At 39.3% G+C, this 13,954-nt stretch overlaps 1 protein-coding gene and 1 long non-coding RNA gene across 2 annotated transcripts; both read left to right on the forward strand.

Annotated features, from left to right (window-relative positions):
- Positions 1 to 770: 770 nt before the first annotated feature.
- On the forward strand, positions 771 to 8,167 carry LOC113693243 (uncharacterized). The gene is made up of 5 exons (XM_072082892.1): positions 771 to 4,372; positions 4,679 to 6,450; positions 6,505 to 7,192; positions 7,280 to 7,634; positions 7,743 to 8,167. Exons 1-5 carry the CDS (start codon positions 864 to 866, stop codon positions 8,157 to 8,159), a joined length of 6,741 nt encoding a protein of 2,246 aa, XP_071938993.1. The 5' UTR covers positions 771 to 863; the 3' UTR covers positions 8,160 to 8,167.
- Positions 8,168 to 10,928: 2,761 nt separating this feature from the next.
- LOC140037602 (uncharacterized) lies at positions 10,929 to 13,021 on the forward strand. Its single transcript, XR_011841526.1, has 2 exons — positions 10,929 to 11,396; positions 11,772 to 13,021. It is a non-coding gene; the product is annotated as an uncharacterized lncRNA (long non-coding RNA).
- The last annotated feature ends 933 nt before the right edge of the window (positions 13,022 to 13,954 follow it).

Consider the following 13,954-nt stretch of genomic DNA (forward strand, 5'->3'; position numbering starts at 1 on the left):
CACACCTGACTTGACCGATTTCACCATCAGTTTTGGCAAGGGGATCTGTCCAGACAAAATTCCGATGAAAGTATCAATTGTCGAAGCTTGGGAAACACTGTCCGATGATGAGGATATCGCTTATGTTCCGCAACTTAAACAAATGGCTTTGGTTACCCCTCAATACGAGGAGTGGCTCAGAGAATCTGGTGCTGGGCGACCATTGATGGAACAGTCCGAGGAAGTCAAGAAACTAATGGCAATCATTGAGGCGAAAGACACAGAAAATGCACAATTAAGACAATCTGTGAAAGTGAATAAGGGTCTAGCAGAGAAGAATAAAAGACTGTGTGAAGAAATGCAAGAAAGACACCAGGAATTGAAGAGAAAGTGTGGCAGGTTGTATGATCAAACTGAACGCATGCAGAATCCTTATTCCAGAGAGCCAAAAGATGCTGTGATAGATAGATTGAAAAAGTTTAATGATCTTGTACGAAATCAACTTCGAGAAATGATGTAGATGATGTATGATATTTTGAAATCCATCAATGAAATGATCCTTATCTGTTGCAAAGTTATTTTTCGAAACACAGGTTTGATAAACAGGTCTCACTTCGAAGGTGTTGCATCATGTTAGGCCTACCCTTGGCAGAAAAGGGCTCCCCCATAGGACATGCATCCGAATTATTTAGATATCTACTAACTCATGTTTCTTTTCTTTTCTTTCTTTTTTCTTTTTCTTGAATAAATCACAGCAATTTGACAGAAAGTCCAACCCTAAATGAGTTTCTTTTCCCCCCTATCAGGTATTTTTCACAATTGCTATCCAAAGAAGCCCCATCATCACCAGATCCCGAAGTAGAGCCTTGAGACAGTCTGTAAACATGAGTTCAGCGCCTGAAGCTTCGGAAAGATCTGCTATGGTTACATCACCGGACTTCACAGCATTGGGAGCTCAGTTAAATGAGGTACTTGGCAAGTTCAATGAGTTAAGTGCTGAAATGGCCGCACAAAGGCGTGTAATTGATCAGCTGGTCGCTAGCAACAATGGTGGTGGGGTCCCAAACGACCAAGAACCTATCGATAATCACCCACCTGCACAAGACTATCAACCACCCCATACATCCAATACCCAAACACCTTTCTTTCCTCCTTGCGCTAACCCACTTGAAAATACCTTCACCCGACTAAATTCAGACTTTTCCTATATGCATCCGAATTATGTATTGGTGAACCCAACCAGTAGTCAAATCCCTCAAACCCATCCACAAACCAATCTGAACATTCCCCCCAACCCTCAGGGACCCCACCACCATACTGCAGAGCCTTTTGTACTGGATACTGGATCTCAAGGGAAGGCGGCGATGGAAGAACAACCTACACCCATTGATAAAGATTTGTTAAGAAGGTTGGACCGATTCGATGATTTTATGAGAAAGAATCAAGGGTTGAGCAGGCATGGTGGTTTGGACTACGATGAATTATGTCTTTTCCCAGATATTCAGCTACCGTTGGGATTCAAAACCCCTAAATTTAGCAAGTATGATGGAACTGGAAATCCTAAGACGCACCTCAAAATGTTTGCCAACAAGTTAGGTAAACCTGTGGATGATGAGAGTTTGCCTATGCGTCTATTTCCGGAAAGTTTGGAGGGAGATGCTCTAGATTGGTATTCAAATTTGAAGTCTGAAGAGGTCAAAACCTGGTTGGATCTATCAACTGCTTTTGTGAAGCAGTATGAATTTAACTGTGAGTTGGCACCAACACGAACCACACTGGAGGGTACGAAAAGAAAGCCGTCGGAAGATCACAAGACCTACGCAAAACGGTGGAGAAAGTTAGCTGCCAAAGTGGAGCCTCCTATGACTGAGGAGGAGATTGTTCGTACTTTCATCAAGGCTCACGATCCACCCTATTTTGAAGAGATCTTTCGCATGACTGGAAGTCCATTTGCTGCTATCATTAACAAATTGGAGGAGTATGATGAATTTGTCAAAGCAGGAAAGATTGTTAATGTGTCTGCATTAAAGTTGCAATTAGATGCTCTACAAAATCAAAGCAACAATGGGAAAAAACCCCCATTCAAGAAGAAAGAAGGAGAAACTGCTTTTATATGGGATCAGGGCCCGTCTTTCAGACCCAGAAACCATCCCACCTATTCTTTTCCTTACCCGTATTACACCAATCCTCAACCAGTCTACCACACCACTACCCAATTCCATCATTCTCGACCAAATCATTTGAATACCTCGCCCTTACCTCCAACTCCACAACCTGTTTTTCAAAATCACTCTCGTCCCATTTACCATTCCAGACCAACCCTGCAAAACAATAACCCTTCTCAAAATCCTTTGCAAACCAGTGGAATTCAAACTCAGAGGCAATTTCGAACCTTCACCAACTTGGGCCGACCTATTGATCAGTTGTATGAGCAATTAAAAGCAGCTGGAAAAATTGGCACTGTTCCTCCCAAAATCTATCCTAGAGGTCCTCCTGCCGGTTATGATCCGCATGTAATCTGTGCTTATCATTCTGGAAGTCCAGGTCATACCACTGGCAATTGTTGGGCTTTAAAACATAAAATTCAGGACATGATTGACTCTGGAGACATCCTTCTCAGAAGAAAGGGAGAGCAGGGACCGAATGTTAGTAAGAATCCTCTTCCTGAGCATGGGAGCACTGTGGGGGTTATCATCGCTGATGAAGATTTTGTCGACCCCAGTCAGTACATTGTAGATGAAACTGAAGTATTTGGCGTGATGGAGACTGACCATGCGGAGATGAGGAAACTACTGTCTGTTAAAGAGTCCATAACTAAGGATAGTACTGAGGAAAAATTAAAATCTTTTGTGTTTGAGAAAGAGGAGCCGTTTATGGTAGAAGGAGGGCCCTCCGAGGTTGACAATTCTGAGGTTCCTTTTATTTTGGATCTTCCTTCTTTTGAATGGGATATATCAGAGCCTGCCATTCTCGAATTTCCAGAGCAAATGCCTGTCAATAACTTGCAAGAGGTACCATGGAACTACGAGGAGCCCAGTCTGTTAATTGGGGGTAAAGATTGTTTGAAGGAAGATATATCTACTATTACTAGATCTGGGAAAATTGTGGGAAACTCCGATATTGATGTTCAATCCAGGGCCAAAGTTAAATCTCCGACACCCAAGCCTCGTGTGTCTGAAAATGAAGCTGTAGATTTTCTGAAAATGCTGAAAAGAAGCGAGTACAAAATAGTGGAGCAGTTGGATAGGATGCCTGCTCAGATTTCTTTTCTGAATCTTCTCTTGACTTCCGAGCTGCACAGAGAAGCATTGCTCAAAATTCTGAACGAAGCTCAAGTCCCTAAAGATATTCCGGTGGATAAATTTTCTAACATTGTGGGGAATGTACTTGCTGCTAATTATATTACCTTCTCCGATGATGATCTGACTGCAGAAGGGATCGGGCATAACAGAGCTTTGTATATATCGGTCCGTTGCAATGGAAAGCTGTTGCCGAGGGTTTTAGTGGATAATGGGTCAGCGTTGAATATCTGTCCATGGAACACTCTCACCAAGCTTGGATTTTTTGATATTAAACTCCGTCCATCTGCAACTGTGGTTCGAGGATTTGATGGTTCAAGGAGGGAATCTATGGGTGAAGCAGATCTCGTATTGGAGATAGGCCCTGCTCAATTCCAAGTTACTTGCCAAGTCATGGATTTCTCCAGTGTTTACAACATTTTACTTGGAAGACCTTGGATACATGCTTCCAATTCAGTGCCATCTTCTCTGCATCAAATGTTGAGATTTATTGTGAATGATCAGCTCATTACTGTATTTGCTGAGGATGACTGTACCATGATCATTGATGCAAAATTCAAAGGTGAAGACAGAAAAGGGACTCCAATTTCATCTCATCATGTTGCTGACATAGTCTCTGTAGGATGGGCATCTAGGGATAAGTCGTTCACTCAATCAAATTTGCCAGAGGCCAGTATTATGATGGCTAGGGAGATGATCCGAGGCGGATACGAAATAGGAAAAGGTCTTGGGAGGGAATTGCAAGGAATTTTGGAGCCAATAGAGATCCCGACGCAGAAGGATACATTTGGACTGGGATTTCATCCAACTGCTAAGGATAGAAAGGAAATGCAAGCTCGGAAACAAGCCGAAAAGAAGGGCAAGCAAACTGCCTTATATATCCCTCCGCTATATCACATTTTTCCTCGTCCATCGGAGGTGATTATGCCTGAAACGAAGAATCCTGTGGAGGAGATTGAAGTGGACCTGTCTCAGCTATTTGTCGGGGCTACTTGTGAGGAGGAGCCATCAGAGAATGCAGAATTTTTGCCAATTACCGAAGGAGCTATTCAGAACTGGACTGCTGATTATCTTCCCTCTCGAAGGGAATTTCGGTAAATTTAAGGGGATTGTCTTTTGTCTAGATCACATCCAGATAGGACAGTAGTCTGGATCTTTTGTTAAAAGAAATTGCTTTCATCTTTTAAACCTTTATTCTTGTTTCAGTTAATATAACTTGCTTTGTTCAAGAAAATTGCTGAAATGAAAATAAAGGTTTGAGTTAAATATGTCTTCAAATAGCAATCATGTCTGTATATCTATCTTTTTGTGAAGTCTCGATACATTTTGAACTTAATGAAATGAAAGGCTTCTCCAGTATTTGCTATTTGTTTATTACTTATGTTCTATTCTATTTTCAGATGGCCACAAATAAAATCCTTTGACCCTTTGGATGTCACCATTTTGGAATTCGATGGCTGCAATCTCGATATCTCTCATGAGCTTGAAATCATGCAATCTGAAATTCAAAGCGAGAGCGATACCGAGGAAGAATTTGAGTCTATTTCAAGGGATTTAAAACAGTATGAAGAGAAACCCAAACCCAACTTAGAAGAAACAGAAATCATCAATATTGGCACTAAGACGGAGGTTAAAGAAGTTAAAGTCAGCATTCATTTGAATAGGAAACAAAAGGAGGAAATGATTGAATTCTTAATGTTTTTTCAAGATGTGTTCGCATGGTCATACGATGATATGCCAGGGATCTCTACAGACATAGTGGTTCACAGGTTGCCAACCGATCCAAATTTTTTACCTGTAAAGCAGAAGCCACGTAAATTCAAACCAGAAATGAGTCTCCAAATAAAGGAACAAATTGTGAAGCAGCTCAATGCTAAGATAATCATGGTGTCTCATTATCCCATCTGGTTGTCGAATCCTGTGCCAGTGCCTAAGAAATCTGGGGAGGTGCGAGTATGTGTTGATTACAGAGATCTGAATAAGGCCAGTCCGAAAGACGATTTTCCTTTGCCAAACATTCATATTCTTTTGGACAATACTGCTGGACACGAAATTGAATCTTTTGGTGATTGTTTTGCTGGGTATCATCAAATTTTAATGGCAGAAGAAGACAGAGAGAAAACCTCTTTTATCACCCCATGGGGAACTTTTTGTTATAGAGTGATGCCTTTCGGGTTGAAGAATGCTGGAGCCACTTATCAAAGGACCATGACTACCTTGTTCCATGACATGATTCACAAAGAGATGGAAGTCTATGTGGATGATATCATAATTAAATCCAAGAAGGTTGAGGACCATCTGGTTGATTTAAAGAAACTGTTTGAAAGGTTGAGGAAGTATAATTTGAAGTTGAACCCTGCAAAATGTGCTTTTGGAGCTCTGGCTGGTAAGTTATTGGGTTTTATTGTCAGCAAAAAGGGTATAGAGATAGATCCTGCGAAAATAAAAGCAATTCGAGATATGCCCATTCCGAAAAGTCAAAAAGATGTGAAAAGTTTTCTTGGAAAGATCAATTTCATTGGCCGATTCATTGCACAGTTAACCTCTACCTGTGAGCCTTTATTCAAATTGTTGAAAAAGAATGCGCCAATGGATTGGAATGAAGATTGTCAGCAGGCTTTTGATAAGATCAAGAATTATTTGTTAAATCCTCCGGTCTTAGTGCCACCTCAGCCAGGGAGACCTCTGATTATGTATTTGTCTGTTCTTGATGAGGCTGTTGGATGCGTTCTGGGACAGCACGACGAGTCTGGGAGAAAGGAACAAGCCATCTACTATCTGAGTAAGAAATTTACAGCATATGAGGCCAACTATTCTTTTCTTGAGAGAAGTTGTTGTGCTTTAGCATGGGCAGCTCAGAAGTTGAGACATTATTTGCTCGGTTATACCACTTACCTGATTTCCCGTTCCGATCCTCTGAAATACCTGTTGGAAAAGTCGATGCCCACGGGACGTATGGCTAAGTGGCAAATGATCCTTTCCGAATTCGATATTGTCTTCACAACACAAAAGGCAGTCAAGGGTCAAGTTATAGCAGATCATTTGGCAGAAAATCCAAGAGATGATGATTACCAACCATTGCATACCTACTTTCCTGATGAAGAAATTCTATTCGTTGGAGCAGTTGAGAACATGAGTGAGCAGCATCCTGGATGGAGGTTATTTTTCGATGGTGCATCAAACTCTTTTGGAGCTGGAATTGGAGCAGTTTTAGTGTCGCCTGAAGGGAAACATTATCCTGCTACTGCCAAATTACAGTTTCCGTGTACTAACAACATGGCTGAGTATGAAGCTTGTATTTTTGGATTGAAAATGGCATTGGACATGGAGATCAAAGAACTGATAGCATTCAGTGATTCTGATTTACTTGTGCACCAGACGCTTAAACAGTGGGTAACTCGGGATTCAAAAATTATGTTGTATCATTGTAACTTGCTTAGTTTGGCTAGCAAATTCAGGAATTTGGAACTCAGACATATTCCCCGCACTCGTAATGCCTTTGCTGATGCTTTAGCTACTCTGTCTTCGATGATCCAACATCCAGATGAGCTGGTGATTGAACCTATACATATCCAACTTCAGAATAGGCCAGCGCATTGTCTGGTTACAGAAAGGGTCACTGATAGTCGCTCCTGGTACAAGGATATTAAGGAATTCATGAAAACGGGATCTTACCCTCCTGATACTGATTCTGTTGCAAAAAGTTTCTTACGCAGGATGTCAGCAAGATTTTTCTTGAATGGAGAAGTGCTGTATAAGAAAACATCTGATTTGGGCCTTTTGAGATGCATCAATGAAGAGGAAGCCGATTATATGATGAAAGAAGTGCATAGTGGGGTTTGTGGGCCACACATGAATGGGCATCTACTGGCTAAGAAGATCATGAGAACAGGATATTTTTGGCTTACCATGGAGCATGACTGTGTAGATTTTGTTAGAAAGTGTGTTAAGTGTCAAATGCATGGTGATGTTATACGTGCTCCTCCTACAGAATTGCATAGTATGACTGCTCCATGGCCATGTTCGATCTGGGGAATGGATGTGATCGGAATTATTGATCCTCCTGCTTCAAATGGGCATCGATTCATTTTAGTGGCGATTGAATATTTCACCAAGTGGGTTGAGGCCGCGTCCTATAAGCATGTGACTAAGAAGGTGGTGTCGGATTTCTTAAGAAATAATATCATCTGTCGTTTTGGGGTACCAGAGACGTTGATCACTGATAATGCTAAAAACCTCAACAACGATATGGTGGATGGATTATGTGAACAGTTCAAGATCAGACATCGAAATTCTGCCATTTATAGGCCTCAAATGAATGGAGCCGTCGAAGCCGCAAATAAGAACTTGAAAAAGATCATTCGTAAGATGACTGAAGCACACCGGGATTGGCATGAGAAGCTGCCTTACGCATTGATGGCCTACAGAACTACCATCAGAACTTCTACTGGTGCAACTCCTTACTCTCTTATGTATGGAATGGAAGCAGTCCTGCCTGCAGAAGTTGAAATTCCTTCCTTGCGCATTCTGATGGAAGCTCAGATAGAAGAAGCTGAATGGGTCAGAGAACGTCAGGAGCAGTTGTCTCTGATTGATGAAAAGAGGTTGAATGCCGTGTGTCATGGACAATGTTATCAGCAACGAATGGCTCGGGCTTACAACAAAAAAGTCAAGCCCCGCTTATTTGAAGTTGGAGATAAGGTTTTGAAACGGATTCTTCCAATGCAAGATGAGGCTAAAGGGAAGTTTGCTCCCAATTGGCAAGGACCATTCATTATTAAAAAAGTGCTATCCGGAGGAGCGCTTATTCTTATGGAAATGGACGGTCAAGTTTTTCCCCAACCAATCAATGCAGACATGTGCAAAAAGTTTTTCATTTGAAAAAAAAAAAAAAAAAACACTGCAAGAGACGGATTTCAGGCATACTTCCTCTCATTTTTCCATTTCGATATTCTACCCCTAATTTTTCTTCTTTCCTTTTGACTTTTCATAACCATTTTCCTTTTCGCTTGGTTGTCCCTTAAGATCACTAACCCCATACTGGGGCAATTCGTTTCTTAAAAAAAGAAAAAAAAGAAAATAAAAAAAGAAAATAAAAAGAAGAAAATAAAAAAAAAGAGAGAGAAAATAGAGATTCTGTCAGAATTAAACTGGGGCAAATTTTATCTCTTTCTCACCCTAGATCGGGGTAAGTTTTGAAAGAATGCTATCTCAAATGATTGCAAACCCATCATATGATCCGCTGTCAAGCCTTTCAAGCCTTAACCTTTCCTTTGCTACTCTATCCGATCCTAATCACAAGAACCAAAATTGCCGAATTTCGTCTTTTGCAGTACTTTGAAGAAGAAAAAAAAAATTTCAACTAGCAAATGATGTAAATACAAACTTTTCTGAAACATGTCAGAGAAGATTGTCTCACTGATGCTACTCATTATCAGAGTATGACTGCAATGATACAGTTGGGATTAAACTTGTCTTGTCTATGTCTCTGGGTGAAAACCTGAAAGGGCACTTTCTAAAAAAAAAAAAAAAAAAAAAAAAAAAAGAGAAAAAAAAAAGAAACAAAAAAAAAATAAAAAAAAAAGGAAAAAAAATTGAAAAATGAAAAGGGTGGGGGTAACCTTAGTGAAAACCCGAAAGGGCGCTGAGGTAGGGTTTTGGAGTACAAGAGAATCAGCGGCAGAGAAGAAGATGTTGAGGTCTGAAAGCTGGTGACTATGTTGATTTGGGTCTCGTTTATACTGTTGTTCTTTTGCCGACAATGAATTCCAAAATGGATGACTACGAAAGGGTCAGATGGAACATTTTTCCTCATCAAAGACCATCCTCTAAATACGAATCCAAATTTTGATCCTTGGGTCTGTATTCAAAAATTCAACAATTTTGTTTTACTATTCTATTTGCAATTTATTTATTCTGTATCATTACTTATTTTACATTAGCATTATTGCATAATACTTTTTTTTATTTTTAATTAATTGTTTAATGTTTCTCATTCTTTGGGTCTTATTCAAAAGACAATCCCTTATAATTTATCCCACGGAAGTCATGAAATCGAAAGTCCTGTGATAATAAAGTACTGTCAGTTGACATTCAACAGTTGCAAGGATTTTGAAGGGGATTACCGACCGAACCTAAGGGAGCGATTTGGCGATACTGAAACTCATGTTTACATGGTTCTCAAGGCGAAGGGATCACATGGTGGCGGCAGTATTTTCATTACCACTGTTTCGTTTCTTCCTTTTTTGCAGGAAATTATGTGACACAATACTGGCTTAATTAAACATGATTCACACTGAGGCAAACGGTAAAAGGACTGAGCTCCAAGTGTTGCTATACATTTCCGAAAAAAAAAAAAATCATCATTATTCCCTTCCTTTTAAAGTTTGAAAAATCAAAAGAGTTGCAAGTCCGCCAAGTAAGTTTTCTTGGTTTATTACTACTTGAGCAACATGCATTTTAATCTTTCAGTTTGATGGTATTGAACTTGCATTTTCATTTCTTTCAGTGTTTAATTGGGCTCGGGTCAATCCCACCAACCTGTTTAAAAAAAAAAAAAAAATTCAAATCAGAAGATCATATTTAAATTTCTGTTGGTGAGTCTCAGCGTCCACCACGCACCCTTCTATCTCCCCTTCTTGACAATTTAATTTCCTGCCGCGCACCCTTCTACCTCCCCTTCTTGACAAATTTAATTTGCTGTTGGTGAGTCTTAGCGTCCACCGCGCACCCTTCTACCTCCCCTTCTTGACAAATTTAATTTTCTGTTGGTGAGTCTCAGCGTCCACCGCGCACCCTTCTACCTCCCCTTCTTGACAACTTAAATTTCTGTTGGTAAGTCTCAGCGTCCACCGCGCACCCTTCTATCCCCCTTCTTGACAATTTAATTTTCTGTTGGAGCGTAATCGCGTCCCTCCGCGCATCTTTTTCAAAAATACAAATTTAATTTTCCTGTTGGTGAGTCTCAGCGTCCACCGCGCACCTTCTATCCCCCTTCTTGGAGCGTAACCGCGTCCCTCCGCGTATCTTTTTCTAGTTATGATAAGTTACCTTTCTTGACTGTTTTAGTTAATAATTGTGCTTTCTCATTCATTTTGTGTTTCATGTTTAGAAGTTCTAAGAAGCTCAAACTTTTTCAACTTTGCAAAGATCGCAGTTGGTCAATGCACTTGTTTCATTGTGGTTCACTTGCATTCGAACTACGTTTGACCTGATTCCCATGGTGGGATACGTAGGCAACTCTACATGAGTTCGGTCACATGTTTTGCAATTTCATTACATCTTTTGTTCACTAATTTCAGCCAAGTGTTGCTTTTCTTTATTTTAGCTCAGGTGCGGTTAGAATAGACAGGTAAGCAATTTGGTGTCTACGTATTTGTCTTGAGTTTCTTTGAAACTCTAGACAAAGAGGGGCAAGCTGTAGACACCAAATTTTTGTCAAATTTTGTGTTTTTTCGAATATTTTCTATTTGATGAGCAATTTATTTTCTTGCATTTTTAAGTATGTTTTTGTCTCATTTTTGCAGATTAAAAAAAAAAAAGAGAGAGAGAGAGAGAGAAGCCATGATTTGAAAAAAAGAAAAAAAAAACAAACACAACTAAACCCATTTGACAAAATCCCTTGGTTCTCTCCTGATTCTCGTGGGACTGACAAAAAAAGGGGGAACGGCGCTTTGGGGCTCAAAATATGTACTCTTTCGGCTCTGCCAACACTCAACATTTTGCAGAGGAGAAAACAGACAAAAAAAAAAAAGCTACTTTGGCTACAAAAATTTCCTCACTCGGCTCTCTCTAAAAAATCGGACAGGCCAACTCACACAAAAAGACTCCACTCTTCCTCCCCCAAAAAGACATCCCTCGGCTCTCTCTAGTTTCAGGAGACCAAAAAGACAAGCCACAAAAAGAAAAAAAAGCACTCCAATCCCTCTGGACTCACTTGGCAGAGGCAGAAAAAAAGAAACGCACGAGAGAGGAGGAAGGGAAGCTCTCGGAATTTTGCAGCCTGACCCCTCACTCTCCCTCTCTCGGACTTGGGCGGAGGAAACAAACAGAACAGAAAAAAAAATCTTCCCCAACTCCTCTCGGTTCCATCTCAACCTCACACACACCTACATTGAGGTATTTTTTTTAGTTTTTGTCTAGCACATTAAATCAATGCTTCATTGTTTAGTTTTCTCTCATTTCTGCTGGCTGCCTCGTATTGTTGTTGTTGCATTGCTGAAAATTGGGAAATGGCATGAACTAGATGAAGGAAAAGGAAATGATGTCTGTGAATGCATATTAATTGTTTGAAAAAATGCCAAAAAAGATTTTTAGGGACTGTTTTGCCTTAATGTAGTCTTTTGTTATTGTTTTCTGGTTAGTTAAAATCATAGTTGTATTATAGAGGTTATAAGGAGTATTGTAATATATTTTTTATGATTTTTGGTGAAAGATTTGGGTGTTTTAAAAAATAAAAACTGGACTGTATTTTGACTTTTTGGCCACTTTCAGATCATCTTTTGTAAAAACTAACTCCGGAAATGGAACCTACGCGAAAAATCGAGTGAGGGGGTGTATTTTGAGGATTTTTGGTAACCGGAGAGGTCACCGGCGGTAGCGGTCGGCGGCGGCGGCGCCACCGGCGACCACCATGGCCGCCAGCTGAAGCTTCAGCTCGCCTGGGAAGAAGAAGAGACGGAACGAACGGGGAAGAAAGAAAAGAAAGAAGAAGAAGAAAAAAAAAAAAGAAAGAGAAGAAAAGAAAGAAAACGGTTTGGGCTAATGTTTTTTCTTCGGTTGGGCCAGGAGTTAGTTTTGGTTGGGTTTTGGAAATGGGCTTTGGTTTATTTTTTCTTTTGGGTTTCGGATGGGCTAGGAGGCTGGAGCCCATGCATTTCTGGGTCGGGTTTGAGTGATAAAATGACGGGCTGGCCTGCTCGTTTCTATGGATTTTCGGTTGGGCTTAGGTAGTTTTCGGCCCAAAGTAATAAATAATGGCCCAATGGCCTTTTTCTCCCCAATCAGAAATCAAATTTTGCACTTTAGCCCCTGATCTCTGGAGTAGTTCACTTCGGCCCAGAATATTTTAAATTCCTTTCACTTAGGTACTTAATTTAATTGCACTTTGGTCCTTGAATTTTATCTTTCATTTAATTTTGACCCTTAAACTTTGGAAAAATATAACTTCTGTCCCTAAAAGTTTTCAATCTTTGCAATTCAGTCCCTAATGAATTTTGACTCTCTTTATTATGATTGTTTCTTTTCTTTAATAACTAATTATGTTATTTTTGAACATATTCAACTTGCAATTTTTAGATGTTCTTAAATTTCTTTGCGTTTGACATGTTAATGTGAATTTAGTATTTTAACATTATTATTATTTTCAATTAAAGTGGTGCCATGATTCTTTTGTTCATTGTGAGTATAAATAGGACAATTTGACTCCATTTAGTCACCACTTCAAACGGGAGGTACCCCTATTTTATTATTTCAATGTCAATTACGTGCTCTTATGTGCTCCTATTTGTTCCTATGTGTTTATATATTTTTATATACTTTATTTACTTGATTTAAATATTCATTCAAATTTTCTTATATATGTTTTAGTTAATTTTTATAATGATTCAAGAGGCATTTAAATACCTCAAAAATGTAATAGATAGGATAATTAGATTTGTTTTATTATATTTTTCCCTTCTAGATTGTAGTTAGGCGCCCCCGATGTAATAGATAGGTTGCGTGTTTATGTGGCTTATGTGTTATGTGTTTTGTCCGCTTTTCTTAGGATTTTGGCATCTAAATATTATGTTTACGTGTTATGTGCTACGTGCTCTTATGTGTTTATTTGTTTTAATTTATGTCGCTAGTTGTGGTTTCTCCCTCCGCTTACTTGCTAGTCCAACGCTAGCAAGGATTTTTAGAAATGGGCTAGTCCAACGCTAGACCCTTTAGGTCATCTTGCGCTAGATTCATCATTGTATGCTATTCACCACATTTTCATGCATATTTTCATTTTTAGGATCTTTTCTCATTTGTATGATATTCCCTATTTTATTATCCCCTACCCGCTATAGGTGCTAATCATGTCATTTAGAATTGCATCCCATTTAAGCTAGTTCATTTGCTTGTTCATGTTAGGATAATTATTTTTCAAACATGGGAAATGGGTGATTATAACTTTCTAGTTTAAATACCCTATTAATCCATGTATAAGAAAATTATGGCACGAATTTTTTTGCCTCCCATACCCTTTATGTTGCATTCCCTTTTTCTTTGATCACTTATATATATGTATATAATTTAATTTCTTTTCTTTTATTTTATTTTCTTTTTCATCATTTGCATCCTTGTGACACCTTCGAGGATTTATTTTGACCTTCGCAATTAATGCGATTGGTTCAATTAAACCCTTGAATGAACATGTTGTCCCTTGCGATATTTTTTAGATTTGCATTCATATAGAAAACATCCAAATGTGATAAATTAAGGGTTAGATTAGGAAAATTTTGACTAAACCTCGCAACTAGCTTAGACTAGGTTGAAAGGGTGCCTTAGATTTGAGTTAATCGAATCTTTGCCTTCCCTTTCTTCAACCGTGACTCCCGAATCCATTTTCTCTTGTTTTCAAAGACCTGGAGTTGTCAAAAAGGGTTTTATTTTGTTTTACTTTATTTTTTGGGTGACTTGGTACACCA

Source organism: Coffea arabica, chromosome 3c (assembly GCF_036785885.1).
Source record: "Coffea arabica cultivar ET-39 chromosome 3c, Coffea Arabica ET-39 HiFi, whole genome shotgun sequence".
NCBI classification, from domain to species: domain Eukaryota; kingdom Viridiplantae; phylum Streptophyta; class Magnoliopsida; order Gentianales; family Rubiaceae; genus Coffea; species Coffea arabica.

Excerpts from the sequence above, each read along its gene's own strand:
- LOC113693243 (XM_072082892.1), top strand. The coding sequence starts at position 864 with ATGAGTTCAGCGCCTGAAGCTTCGGAAAGATCTGCTATGGTTACATCA. Across the intron at positions 7,193-7,279 it reads TATTTTTGGCTTACCATGGA|TATGACTGCTCCATGGCCAT; the intron begins GCATGACTGTGT and ends AGAATTGCATAG. Across the intron at positions 7,635-7,742 it reads CAAATAAGAACTTGAAAAAG|TCTCTTATGTATGGAATGGA; the intron begins ATCATTCGTAAG and ends GCAACTCCTTAC.